We start from the raw sequence: 15438 nt of genomic DNA on the forward strand, positions 1-15438 counted from the left end.
AATGCATAACATAAAGCCCAATGATCACTTGTTCACCTGGATGCCAAATAAATGAAAGGTCTTCCATTTTTGCAAGCTGAAAAAAATGTAAGTATTATTATTATTGCCACATTAATTAACAGACTGTAAGCCCAGACAAAATGAAGTTGAGAAATCAGTTTTGTAACTGATAGTGAAGAACTCTGATAAGCCCTGAGTCCCCGGGGGTGTGACATGCCTTCATGTCTGATGTCTGGCTCTGATTCATAATTCCAGAGTGGGAAGTTGGGAGGTGGAGAAAAGCTATGAATTTCTTCCCATAGAGTCATATAGAAACTATGAAACTATTTGAAAAGTCTAGATTAGAGAACTTTTAACTGTTAATACTACCTTTCTCACACTGTGATAGAGAAAGGGAAATAAAAAGAAAAGTGAGTTTGAATAAGAGAAAGAGGAAATTGAAGAGTGACAGGTTTTGTTTTGTTTTGTTTTGTAGAGTGACAGTTTTGATAATCTTTCTGAATTCTCTACCACTTGTAACTGAATCAACTACAAAATTTAAACTCTGGGCTTTTTCAGAGTGGGGCTGACACAGTTAAATATTCTAAAATTTCTGGAGCACCTGGTCATACATGTGTCCGCAGAACAACTCCAAACACTACAATACTAATATCCCAGTAGCACACCAGACTGGGTTGGAAAGTAACAGATGTCAACTAAGCCAAATTCACAAAATCACTACCACAGAAGCCTCAACTAGCAACAACAGCTTCGTAAACACTCAGACAAAGACTTAAATGTCCTTATGGTGAGATATAACAAGTTTCACGATGTTTTTACTTTTACTAAAGTATCTTTTGATAATTGCATAGCCATTTAGTGGTAAAAATCACTATAAAATAAATTAGTTTGGTCTTCTGTGGAGGGCAGGCTTGAGGGGTGGCTGGAACAATGGGGAAAACGGCGAAGGAAAGGTCACAGTGGTGGCGGGACTGGGGTTGCAGCCCCATCACTATGGGATACCATTATATACTTGCGGTTACCTTGAGTTAGTTTTCTGCAATCTCAGCTTATTAAATTCATTTAATTTTGTGCAGTTTATTTATCCATTTGAAAACAGCAGCAACTAGTCTCACAATGGAAACATTATTGCTGCCCACTCGAGCAAATCAGTGAACAACGGCACGACAGTGCAACAGTGCTATTTATCAATTCAACTCCCAATTCATTTTTTTTCACAACATGTGCCTGAAGAAAATGATGGGGATGGGAAAGAGTTTATCTTATTTTCTAGTCTCAAACAATCTTGGGAGGTAGCTCTCTGAACAAATCTCAGAATTCCATGCTGAAAGATACAAAGGAAACGAAAAAAGGGAGAGTTCCTGTCCAGAATAACAGTCTTGCTTGTTTAAGGCCATACCTGGCAGTACTGGCTCTGTGTTCAGGGGCCACTCCCGACAGTGGTCAAGGGGACCACATATTGTGCCAAGAATCAAACTTGGTTCAGCTGAATTCAAGGCAAGAGCCTTACCTTCTATCCCCTTTCTCCAGCCCCAAATTAGTCTTGTGATGACAAAAAAAAAAAAGCACACAAACAAATTATAGTACCATTTGGAATGAATTAAATGCCACATGAAGAGAGATGGGAGAAGAAAGGAAGAAACAAGTATGTGGGATCAGAAGGCCTGGAAGGTACTGGAATGTAGGATTTTGCTAGGTGGATAAAGGACAGTTAAGTGCCAAGGAGGAGATGGAAAGAAATTAGTATGTGGGATCATAAGGCCCTGGAAAGGAAATGACATCAAAAGAAATTTAAAGGAAGAGTAGGATTTGGACATGTAGAACAAAGGAGAACCTTCCAGAGATCCAGAGCAACCATGCAGGGGCCCTCAGTCCCCTCTATGAATGAACCTGCTTTGTCCAGAATAGAATCCACTCAGATGAATACCACTGAAGGCGAACTTTCTTAAAAGGGTGGAGACACAACCAAAATTTATATAATGTTATAACGCAACATCATCACTTTTATCACTTGTCATCCCGTTGATCTTTGATTTGCTTGAGTGGGCGCCAGTAACATCTTCATTCGTCCCTGTCACATGCTAGTGTAGCCCAATGTATCTGCTCACTCCAGGAACAGAAAGAGCCTCAAACCGCTCATTCAGGGTTTTGACGAAGTCTGACCACCTTGTAGGTGGGCAGCCACAGTTTTCTGACGTCCCGTGGGAGATATGGTCATTTTCTATATGTATATAGTTTCTATATGTATACAGTCATTTTCTGTAGTCCCTCAATGAGCTGAAAGACATACAGGGAAATCTCAGTTTTAAAATGCTTTAGTGAAAAACAGGTCTGGCTTGAGACCTCAGGGAAATCTCAGGAGAGGGATGGCCCTACCAAACCCTCAAGAGCTACACTCACACCCCAACAACCACCGCCACGCCTCAGCTGGACACCACCACCTCACAACTGAGCTCCACAGAGATGCTGACCTGCCGAAGATTTCAGGCACAAGGAGGGTCCTTGGGGCTAGAATCTCCGGGCCTTCTCGAGCCAACGTCCCCCACCTCCCGTACACCCAGAAGCCCTGGCGTCCTCACCATGGAAGCTCATTTACCGACCTGGTTCCAGAGATCAAATAAATCTCAAAAGAGATCAAATAGCCATAAAAATTTCTTGAATATCTGGACCCAGTTGAGACCTCCAGGGTGTTCTCAGGAAGCAGGAAGGCCAAGTTCCTGCCCTACTAAAGTTCCAGCAGCCACACTCACACCCTAACAATCAATGCCATGACAAACTCTACCACCTCACAACTGAGCTCCACAGAGATGCTAACCTGCCAAAAAATTCAAAATCACACACAAAACCCGGGTCTCATGCACATGAAGCTGGCTGACAGCACAGGAATGGGAAAGACGGGCGATACCCAAGGCTGTGAGCACATGGACCATAGGGACCCCACACGCCTGGGAGAGTAGGAAATGTACAAATGTTCTGGAAACAACCCGGTTACTGCTTAGAAAACTGACATCCCCTAAAAATAAACAGCCCACCTGCCCCCCAAAAAACAGGTCTCAAGACTAAACTGGCCATATGACTCTGTTGGGGTGTGATCACAATACATATTCCCACCTTCCATATTCCAGACCCACAAACTTCCAGGGGTAGGATTCTGGACAGGCAAATTTTTGAGGAGCAAACAGGTAATCCTGGAGCACAAATCAAATTTATAAAGCAAACAAGGTAAGGAGGTAGGAGAGAACTGGGCAAAAATATTCATGGAAAAATATAGGTGCATAGTGTAGCAGCTGACTTCAGAGAAGGGTAAGTATTATAGTTATGGAAAACATCAAGCTGAGTTGACAGAAAGGAGAATAGGGGAAAAGACAGCAGAGATGGGCTCCCAGGAGACCGAGTGTTCGCCAGAGCTGAGGGCCCCACTGAGAGCAGTGAAGACCTACTCTACTTCAAGCTTTGAATCTAATGCTATTGGAAAAGCATTCAGGGTTTACTGACACGAAAAGGAAAGGAAAAGGAAAAGGAAGGAAGGAAAGGGAAAAGGCAGGGAGGAGAGGGGAGGCAAGGGGAGGGGACGGAAGGGAGGGGAGGAAGAGTGCAGCCTGCAATTCTTGGAGGAGAAACCACCTCTTTGCTGTTGATTCTCTGGAGGGAATTCTGGCTACATTTCTTGGCCAGGGCACCGGGGCCTCAGAGCCACTGCTGCCTTCGTGTGATGGCAATCCGGAACGCCTGCAAGATGGAAGCCTAAGGTCTGGCTGGAATCTGTACAGTACGTCTGAGCTTCCAACAACTCACTATTTGATGAAATGAATGCCTGCAGGCAAAATAGGTGCTTTGCACTATACTAGATCAAATAAATATTATGAAGCTATTTATTAATACAGGTAAATAGAGCCACAGCCACACAGATCCTCATGTTAATGCCGAGGCAACCTCAGCCTTCACTGCTCCCAGGCCCCCTGTGAGGCTTGCATGGAGCAAATTCTATCACAGAGCACTGAAACCCACCATTTTCTTAAGAGAGGGACTCAGTTTTCTTTTTTAGGCTTCCATTTGTTCACCACCTGTGAGTAAATAAGTACAAATATTAAAAGGCAGCGCGGATAGAGAAGGGACCACCAAGTAAAGGGTGGTAGGAGGGCCCACTCGGGTTGGGAGATGCATGCTGAAAGTAGACTATAGACCGAACATGATGGCCACTCAATACCTCTATTGCAAACCACAACACCCAAAAGGAGAAAGAGAGCAAAAGAAAATGCCCTGCCACAGAGTGGGGGGAGAGTGGAGGGGAGGGTGGGAGGGATGCTGGGACCATTGGTGGTAGAAAATGGGCACTGGTGGAGGGATGGGCACTCGACCATTGTATGACTGAAACACAAGCACAAAAGTTTGTCAGTCTGTAACTGTACCTCACGGTGCTTCACTAATAAAAAATTTTAAAAATATATTAATAGGTATTATAGGCAATGTAGGCTGGAGCAGTTAAGAAACTTGGCTTTACAAACATAAGCTTTCTCTACCACAGGGTAGCCCAAGTCACTGAGAAAGGGCCACTTTGGCCGACAGAAACCTCTGTTTTGCCCACGCCAGCTCCCACCAACATGAAAAACTATCATCTTAGGGAATTAACTTTTTCTAAATGCCTTTCAGGAAATGTCATCCAAAAGTCTATAAACACACTCTTCCTTTTAGAAAGGGATACATTTTAAACCAAAGAGAATTGAAGCAGGTTTCGCTCTTATTTATCTCAGCCCCCCACACCATCTCTTGGAAATAAGTCATGGGAATTCACCTTGATTCAGATTTAGAATGTAACTAACAAAGTAAATAATTTCTTCTTTCACAGATTGTTCCTATTTCACTCTCAAACTGACAAAAATTTAAATGCATTCCTTAAGGTTCCACACTTTCATATTCAATTAATAAATGCAAAATCATTGTCAGAATAAATTATAATCGTGTTAAAGCAGATGTGTGAGTGTTTTAAGCCAGGCTGCACATTTTATGTTACGGTGTTATCAAAATGATTGCATATTTTTGAAGGGTGTTAAAAATTAAGTATTCATGTATATTTTTATTTTAAGATTTTATTGAGAGCAGCGTTAGTTTCACAGCAAATTAAGAGGAAAGTGTAGAGATTTTCAATATGTTCCCTGTCCTCTTGTTCACAGCCTTCCCATAATCAACATTCCCCAGCAGAGGGGAGACATCCTTTACGGCTAATGAAACTATTTGGACATATCACCCAAAGTTCCTAGCTCATATCAGAGCTCGTTCTTGGTATCAAACATCCACCATTTATAATCTTGTAAGACGTCCTCTCGGCCCTAAATCAGTGCTTATGAAAGCAGGCACTGCCTCCGTCCCTGCGGGGAGGAGTGCCTGCCAGAGCACTGCTAGGGACCACTGGGGCTGGGGCGGGGGGCTCCTTTCTGTTTTCTTGAAGAAGGTGATTTCCAAGTGGACACCAATTTTTTTTTCTGAAAGCAGTATGCCAAGTAAGTTTGAGAATCTAAGCACTGCATATCATTTCATCATAAATACAGCATTACTTTTTGCAACAAAATTTTAAAAGCTATAAACTTCAATGTTTTCAGAAATGGTCCCTATATGTAACAAGGCAGGAAGCACAGAGTAAGTGCTGAATGCAGCCAGCGGAGGTGACTAGGTGTAGGTTATCTGTGTACAAACTATACCCACTAACAGAATAGAGAGTTCCACACAACAGTCTGTTGCACTCCGTCAAGGGCCCAAAATTATGCAATTTTCTGCTGTGTAGATGGATCTGGCAATATCATACTGAGTTGTATTAGTCAGGACAAGAGGGATAATAAGGAGCCAGGATTAATCCCTAAGCACAGCTGAGTGTATACCTCCCAAAAGATGACTTTATACAATAATAATAAAATTCACTGTGGGCTTTATAACCAGTAGAAACAAAACATATGTCCACAATAATATAAAAATAAGAGATTTCCCTGATGATTAGTGGTGCAGAGCATTTTTTTATATACCTTCTTGACAATCTGTATATCTTCTTTGAAAAAGTTTATTCATCTCCTCTCCTCATTTTTTGATGGGTTTATTTTTTCTTGCTAAAATTTACTGGTGCTGGTCTTACTTCACAAAAAAATCCAACTCCATCAAAAAATGGGAGAGAAGATGAACAAAAATTTCCTCAAAAAAGAAATATAAATAGCCAAAAGATGTATAGAAAACATTCTCTGCATCACTAACCATCAGGGAAATGCAAATCAAAACAGTAATGAGATAGCACCCTACATCACAGAGACTGGCACTCATCAAAAAGAACAGCAATATCAGTATTATGCTGGAAGCAGGAGATAAAGGTCCCTCATTCACAGCTGGTAGAAATGTCGACTGGCCCAGCCCTTCTGAAGACAATGTGAACATTCCTCGAAAAACTCTGAACTGAGCTTCAAAAATCTAGGAATGAGATGTTACAGAGTGGAGAGAGTGAGGAGGCTGCGTCTGGCTCCCGCTCTCACAGCCACTGCAGTACATTGAGCTCCACAGCAACAGCGCCGGGGCAACTGAGAGCCGAATGGGCACTGGGCGACTCTGTGCCTCGCTGAGGAAAATAATTAAACATGGGCAAAGGAGATCCTAAGAAGCTGAGAGGCAAAATGTCATCATACGCATTCTTTGTGCAAACTTGCCGGGAGGAGCACAAGAAGCCGCACCCAGATACTTCTGAGTTTGCTAAGAAGTGTTCAGAGAGGTGGAAGACTGTCTGCTAAAGAGAAAGGAAATTTGAAGACATGGCAAAGGCTGACAAGGCCCGTTATGAAAAAGAAATGAAAACTTATATCCCTCCTAAAGGGGAACAAAAAAGAAGCTCAAGAATCCCAATGCACCCAAGAGGTGTTTTGTTCTGAGTATCGCCCAAAAATCAAAGGAAAGCATCCTGGCCTGTCTACTGGTGATGCTGCAAAGAAACTGGGAGAGGTGTGGAACAACACTGCTGCAGGTGATAAGCAGCTTTATGAAAAGGAGGCTGCCAAGCTGAAGGAGAAATACGAAAAAGATATTGCTGCAAACCGAGCTAAAGGAAAGCCTGATGTGGCCAAGAAGGGAGTTGTTAAAGCTGAAAAGAGCAAGAAAAAGAAGGAAGAGGAGAAAGATGAAGAAGATGAAGAGGATGAGGAAGAAGAGGAGGATGAAGAAGAGGAGGATGAAGAAGATGATGATGAATAAGTCAGTTCTAGCGCAGTTTTTTTCTTGTTTATAAAGCATTTAACCCCCCTGTACACAACTCACTCCTTTTAAAGAAAAAAATTGAAATGTAGGCTGTGTAAGATTTGTTTTTATTGTACAGTGTCTTTTTTTGTATAGTTAACACACTACCGAATGTGTCTTTAGATAGCCCTGTCCCGGTGGTATTTTCAATAGCCACTAACCTTGCCTGGTACAGTATGGGGGTTGTAAATTGGCATGGAAATTTAAAGCAGGTTTCTGTTGGTGCACAGCACAAATTAGTTATATATGGGGATGGTAGTTTTTTTTTCATCTTCAGTTGTCTCTGATACGCTTATATGAAATAATTGTTGTTCTGTTAACTGAATACCACTCTGTAATTGCAGAAGAAAAAGAAAAAAGTTGCAGCTGTTTTGTTGACATTCTGAATGCTTCTAAGTAAATACCATTTTTTTATTAAAAAAAAAAATCTAGGAATGAGCTTCCATATGACCCAGCAACTCTCCTCCTTGGAATATACACCAAGGGCGCCAAAACAAACCGCAAGGAAACCACCTGCATGTCTACGTTCACTGTAACACTTTCACAATAGCTAAAATCTGCAAACACACAAGTCCCAGGAAAAGATGACTGGATAAATAAGCTATGATACATAAACACAAAACACAATGAAATAATACTCAATTTAAATATGAAGTCATGCACTTTGCTGATACCTGGGTGGATCTGGAGCTGAGTCAGAGGGAGAGGGACAGACAGAGAATGGCCTCACTCATCTGCAGAATATAAAGGAACATAACAGGAAAATAACTAACACCCAAAGGCAGTGGAGACAAAGAGCAGGAGAACTGGTTCTTAGGAGGAAGTTTCCAGGGGAGAGAGGAGTGGGCCAGGCGAAGGACCACTACCACAATACAGGGACGTGCTCACTCTGGAACAGGACTGGGTGCTGAAAGGACATAAAGTGAGATGTATGAAACCCTAACATGCTACAAATATGTTCACGTGTAACAGTACTGTAAACCATAGGGGCTAAAGGGGAAAAAGGAAAAAGTGCCTGCCATAGTGGCAGGCAGGGTGGGGGCGAGGCCAACCAGGGACCCCGTGGAGGGACGTGAATGCCGGTGAAGGAACTGCTGTTGAAACATTGTTCACTCAAACTAAATGATGAATAACTTTGTAGTTCACAATGATTCAATCAAAAATTTAGTAAATAAAGTATAAACAATTTTCCAGAAAAAATAATTTACCAGTGCTTCGTCAAAACTCGAACAACGCCATCCACACTTCCCCAAAGAAGACACCCGGATGGCCAGGGGGCAGATGTAAATGTGCCATCATCATTCAAGACTAGGGAAATGCAAACTAAAGAGCAATGAAATGCCATCTCACACCAGTGGAAAGGGCACAGATCCCAAAGTCTGGAAATAGCCTGGGCGGGGTCTTGATGAGAAAGGAATCCTCACTCACTGTTGGTGGAAATGTGGTTGGTATCTATGTACAAAAATGGATATGACCCAGCAATACCACTTCTTGACATCTATCTCAAAAAAAATTATTAATTTAAAAGGATATATGCACAATTATGGTCATTGCCATACTTCACCAAGATGTGGCAGCAACCCAAATGCCCAAATTAAGGTGAATGGATTAAGAAATAGCGGGATCCTAGAACAGATGACTGGTTAAGGAAACTTTGGTACATCTATACAATGGAATACTATGCAGCTGTTAGAAAAGATGAAGTCATGAACTTTGCATATAAGTGGATCAACATGGAAAGTATCATGCTAAGTGAAATGAGTCAGAAAGAGAGGGACAGACATAGAAAGATTGCACTCATCTGTGGAATATAAAATAACAGAGTAGGAGACTAACACCCAAGAATAGCAGTATATAATACCAGGAGGTTGGCTCCATGGCTTGGAAGCTGGCCTCACATGCTGGAGGAAAGGCAGCCCAGATAGAGAAGGGAACACCAAGTGAAATGTGGTTGGAGATCGCACGCAGGAAGGGAGATGTGTGCTGAAAGTAGACTAGAGACTGAACACGATGTCCACTCAATATCCCTATTGCAAACCACAACACCCAAAAGGAGAGAGAGAGAGAGAACAAAATGGAATACCCTGCCACAGAGGCGGGGTGGGGGGGGGACGGGATTGGAGGGTGGGAGGGATACTGGGTTCATTGGTGGTGGAGAATGGACACTGGTTGAGGGATAGGCTCTCGAACATTATATGAGGGAAACACAAGCATGAAAATGGATAAATTTATAACTGTACCCTCACGGTGACTCATTAATTAAAAAAAATTAATTAATTTTAAAAAATCTAGAAGTTCACCAAAAAAAAAAGAAAAGAAATAGTGGGATCTATACCACAACCAAATACTATGCAGCTTAAGAAGGAACAAATGTGCATTTGCAGCAACATGGATATAACCAGAGAACATTATGTTGAGTGAGGTCTATCAGGGATAGATACAGAACAATCTCTTCACATATGGGACTTAAAGATACATATCAAGGTAGCAACAGAGGTCATCCAAATGCAGCATATTGTGAGAGCTGATTCACACAATTGAATTGAGGTTGGGGGCTTTAGAGGGAGGGTCCTGGGGTCTTTGGGAAAGGGAGGGTGACTGGTATGATACTGGAATTTAAAAATTTAATAACTTTAATTAAAAATCAAAATTTTAAAATAATAAAAACCTGTACCACAAAATAATAAATTAAAAAATGAAAATGACTTTCCTACCTGGGCCCAATCCTTGCCACTCCATACGTCCCCCCAAGGTACACCAGGAGTGATCCCTGAGCAAAAGCAGAATAAGAGGAGGAGAGGAAGAGAAGGAGGAGGACAAATAATTTATTTATTTTCCCTTCCTCTGTTTCTGCAAATCTGAAGAGATACTGCAAAATCTGGTTAGGAACTGTGGTGCTCAAGCGTCAGGCTATGGTTGGATTATTTGGAAAACAGCAGGCATTTGAGAACCATAGTACAACCAAAATACTGCTAATTCCTAGGTCTAGACCTGGTATCAGTGGAGCAGGAAGAGTTTTAAGCGGCCATCGTGTGTGGGACAGACCTCGAAGTCAGCTGCTGGACAGGGACAGTCACTGCGTCTCTATTCTTGAGTCATCTCCTGCCTTCCTGAATGACATGAGCCAGAAATACTCATGATCCATTGTTCCAGGGTCCTGTTCTCTCATTTTCCTTTCTTTGTCTGCAGGGAGAGCTGACCATGACCAGTGACATGGAGAACTTACAGAACGCCCTGTTCCTGGACACGGTGCCGAGCTCCTGGGCCAGGCGCGCTTACCCTTCCACAGCAGCTCTGGCCACATGGTTTTTGGACCTCCTCAACAGAATCAAGGAATTGGAGACTTGGACAGGAGACTTTGCCATGCCCTCTACCGTCTGGCTGACTGGCTTCTTCAACCCTCAGTCCTTTCTGACTGCCATCATGCAGTCCATGGCTCGCAGGAATGAGTGGCCACTAGACCAGATGACCCTGCAATGTGATGTGACAAAGAAGAACAAAGAAGATTTCAGAAGCCCTCCTCGGGAAGGTGCTTATGTCCATGGTCTCTTTATGGAAGGTGCTCGTTGGGATACACAGGTAAAGTCCCGGGATGACATCCTGTGGGGATGATCAAATACGAGAGAGAGACAGAGACAGAGACAGAGAGACAGAGAGAGACAGAGAGAGAAAGAGAATCCAAGAGTAAGAACCAGTGCTGGCACAGATGAGGGGAGAAAGGGACTCTCCTTCACTGTTGGTGGGAATGCCGACTGGTCTAGCCTCTTTGGGAAACAAAATGGTCATTCCTCAATTTGACCCAGCAATACCATTTCTGAGAATATACCCTGGGGGCCCAAAAGGACACAGCAGAAACACCATCTGCACTCCTATATCCATTGCAGCACTATTCACCATCGCCAGAATCTGAAAACAACCTTGAGTGCTTGAGAAAACTATGGCACATCTACACAATGGAATACTACTCAGCTGTTAGGAAAAATTAAGTCATGAAATGTGCCTAAAACTGGATGGACTTGGAGAGTGTCATGCTCAGTAAAATGAGTCAGAAATAAAGGGACAGATATAGAATGACTGAATTCACTTGTGGTATATGAATATATATATATATATACACATATATATATATTAGAAGACATATCCACAGCCAGGGAAAACAGGATCTAGGAGGATTGGTCAAAGGTTGGAATCAACCACACATGTGTGTGGAGGAATATAGGGTAGGTAAGATAGAGAACGGACTAAGATGATAATAATAGCTGAAAATAATCACACTGGACAAGTACTGAGTGTTAAAAGTAGGTAAAGGGATATGCCAGATAACCTTTCTGCGCGTTCCCCCAGAAATCTCTCCGGCCCGCAGAGAAACAACAGTGGAAAGCGCTCCTAATTGGGTGGATTCTGTAAGCGGTCCCGATCTGAAATAAGATTAGTGAGGTTAGTAAACAGGGGGCCCAAGACGACACATGCCGATCAAGGGCAACTTTATTAACAGCCATGCTGGTTTTATACTTTTCTTAGCAGGGGGTTGGTACATAAATTGTCAATCATCAGGGAAGTGTCTTCTCAGACCAAATAAGGAAAGGTTCGGGGTGTATTAGGTGGGCTTACAACATTCTCCAAGAGTAGGTTGAGAAACAGTGGGGAGAGGAAGGCAAGGGTTTATCTGGCAGGAGCATCTGGCAGGAGGAATGCACAAGGCTTTTAGTGTAGAGGAAGGCATTCTACTTTACGGGCTTTTTGGGGTCTCTTAGAGTTAACTGCCCTGGGCTACTTTTACTTCTTGAGTTTAGCTATTTCCTTTGTCATAAGGGCACCTGTGCCTCAGGTTATGCAAAGCTGGTAATGGAATTTTCCGGTTTGTCCAGGGTAAAGGTTTCGGGGTCCTCTTTTGTTCAGGGTCCTGAGCAGTCCCCAACACCTTTCAGTATCTGTACTGCAAACTACAATGCCCCAAAGAAAAAAGAGAGAGAGAGAGAGAGAGAGAGAGAGAGAAAGTGAATGAGAGAGAAAAAAATGACTGCCACAGAAGCAGGCGGCGGGGGGGGGGGGGAGAGTGTGATGGGAGGGACACTGGGGACACTAGTGCCAGAAAATGTACACTGGTGGAGGGATGAGTGTTGGAATAGTGTATAACTGAAGCCAAATTATGAACAGTTTTGTAAAGATCTATCTCACAGTGATTCCATAAGCGATAGCACAGTGGTTGGGCGTTCGCCTTTCACGCAGCCGACCCGAGTTCGATTCCTCCACCCCTCTCAGAGAGCCCGGCAAGCTATCCAGAGTATTGAGCCCACGCGGCAGAGCCTGGCAAGCTACCCGTGCGTATTGGATATGCCAAAAACAGTAACAATAAGTCTCTCAATGAGAGATGTTACTGGTGCCCGCTGGAACAAATCGATGAGCAACGGGATGACAGTGACAGTGACACACACATATATATATATATGTACAGATGCCATTCTCACTGGTATGAATTGACACCTCATTGTTCTTTTGATTTGCATTTTCTGATAAGTTTCTTTTTCATATTGGCTTATTGGCCATCACAGGTCCTCTTCACAGTAAAGTCTGTTCATCTCTGCTCCCCATACCTTTTGTTATTGTGTGTGTGTGTGTGTGTGTGTGTGTGTGTGTGCCGCACCCAGAGATGCTCAGGACTCCTGGCTCCGCACTCAAGAATTACAGTTGGCAGTGTCCAGGGGACCATATGGGATGCCAGGGATTGGACTCAGGTCAACCATGTGCAAGGTTTGAGTTTCAAAAAGCATGGGCTAGCGAGACTCGAGCATTCAGTGGCCGAGTACTATTCCCCTGGCCGGGGTGGCAATGGATTGATGAACAACGGGGAAAGAGGAGCTGGGCCCCAGGTGGCTGGCAATCAGGGGCCGTTTATTTCAGCCTCAGCCTCATCCTAACAGCTTCATTTCCCTCCTTCTTTCTTACACATAGCTATTTCTTCCCCAGCATAGTTAAGATCTCTCCTCCTTTACAGTGTCAATATTTTCTTCTACACAGTTAGATCTCTTCCCCTTGCAGTGTCAATACTTCCTCCCTATTCACAGTGTTGTTATGTCTCCCTTTTCCCCAACATCATTCCTTCTTTTCCCTTTTCCTTAGCTAGTTCGATCTCTCCCCTTACAGCAGAGTAATTTCTGTAAACAAGGCAACTGCCCTACCATCTGTACTATCTCTCTGTTCCCAACTCTCACCACTTCTTGTTGGGGCTATTGGTTTCCTTGTTGCTAAGCTTTACAGTTCAATTTCTTGGCATCTATCCCCAAAATGAAAAAACAAAACTTTGAAAAGATTATACAAACTTTGTTCATTGCATCATTTAGTACAATAATCAGAATATGGAAAGAACCCAAATATCCAAAGACAGATGACTGGAAAAGAAGTTGTGGTATACGGACAAAATAGAATACTAAGCGATCACATGAAAAAAAAGGCAACTTAGACAGAACTGAAGTATATCATGCTGAGTAAAGCAAGGCAGAGAGAGGACAGGGACTAGAAATTTTCACTCATTTGTGGCATGCAGAGAAACAAAACAAAAGGGTATAGACAATATTGATTAAAAAAAAAAACCCTAGGTACTGGATTACAGAATTGAGAATATGTGTAGAGGGAGTGGGGAAGTTGCCTATAGTACTACTCGGGCATCGGTGGAGGGCCTTGGAAACTGGTAGTGAAAAGGTGGGGCAACTCTCTATACCAAAATCACAAATGTCAACACTATTGTAAACATATGACCTAGAGTAATTCTTTTGTTTTGGGGCCACACTTGGTGGTGCTCACAGATCACTCCTATCTCTGTGTTCAGGATCATTCCTGGAGGCGCTGAGGGACACTCTGGGGTGCTGGGGACCAAGTCCCAGTCAGCCACATGCAAGGCTAGATTTATCACTCTGGCCCCCAATTTTTTTTTAAAAGACAGTGGTGGAGAGTCAGTGATGAGTTTGGTACTAATGCAATAACTTTATATGCCAAAACTAAAACTTCAAATATTACAACCAAGTACATAATTCAAATACTGTAAACTACAATAAAACTAATAATTTTTAAAATTAAAATAAACTATAATAAAATAATTTTTAAAATTAAAATTAACTACAATAAAACTAATAATTTTTAAAAATTAAGCCACTAGCAGCTCCAAGAGGGAACAGTAGGGATTTCGTAGTTTTGAAGTACCATTTCAAATAAATTGTCATTATTTCCCTGCCTAGTGGTCCCCTCGAAGACCCCGAACACTTATGTTCTTACTGGGCCTAAACTGGAACTCCCCTGTAACAATGTTCTTTACCCCAGAAGCTTTTGCTAAAATAATGTTCTAGTTTACTTGACAGTTGATACTATAATAAATAAAATGTTAATTAAAAGTTTTTTAAAAGAATAAGTTTGAGATGAGATGCTGAATTTTTTTTTTTGGCTTTTTGGGTCACACCTGGCGATGCACAGGGGTTACTCCTGGCTCTGCACTCAGGAATTACCCCTGGCCGTGCTCAGGGGACCATATGGGATGCTGGGATTTGAACCCGGGTTGGCCGCGTGCAAGGCAAATGCCCTCCCCACTGTGCTATCTCTCCAGCCCCGAGATGCTGAATTTTTGCTTGTTTTCTGGCCACACCTAGTTGTGCTCGTCTTCTTCCTGGCTCTGTGTTCAGGGGCCAGGGCCACTACGATGCCAGGAACTAATCCTAGGAAGGCCAGTGTGTGACAGAAAACAAGTCAAGAAAGGTAAGATGTTTAGAAGACAGAGACTTTGAAACCTTCAAGGTCCAGAACCCTGAATGGCCATCCCTGGCTGAGCTATACTCATGAGAAAGATCTTAGAGAAAGACCAAAGAAGGCGCCAGAGCGCGAGCACAGGGGTGAGGATGCTGCCTTGCATGTGGCTGAGCCCAAGTTATCAAACCACATCCAGCCCCCAGGCATCTCTAGTGGCCACTCCATAAGCATCAGCAGCCCTCGACCACTAGGTGTGGTCCAGAAACAGAGAAGACAGAGAAGGGCCTAGGAAAACCCTCAGTTCCCACCTGCAGCTGACCTTGAGCCCTGCACAGATAGAAAATAAAGGCTAAGGCAGTTTTCAATCATCTGGCTGAGAACTGGAGACTTGTCCGACATACACACCGAGCCCCTCAGTAAATTATTTGCTGACCACTTCAGTAG

General features: G+C 43.0%; 1 protein-coding gene and 1 pseudogene across 1 annotated transcript in view; both read left to right on the forward strand.

The window, feature by feature from the left end:
• Positions 1 to 15438, forward strand: part of DNAH9 (dynein axonemal heavy chain 9) — a 570390-nt gene that overhangs the window by 548686 nt on the left and 6266 nt on the right. Inside the window, exon 68 of the mRNA XM_055143580.1 lies at positions 10450 to 10839. Coding sequence (XP_054999555.1) covers positions 10450 to 10839 — 390 coding nt within the window. The remainder of the gene's footprint in view (positions 1 to 10449; positions 10840 to 15438) is intronic.
• On the forward strand, positions 6480 to 7218 carry LOC101543367 (high mobility group protein B1-like; annotated as a pseudogene).

Source organism: Sorex araneus, chromosome 6, assembly GCF_027595985.1.
Source record: "Sorex araneus isolate mSorAra2 chromosome 6, mSorAra2.pri, whole genome shotgun sequence".
Lineage (NCBI taxonomy): Eukaryota > Metazoa > Chordata > Mammalia > Eulipotyphla > Soricidae > Sorex > Sorex araneus.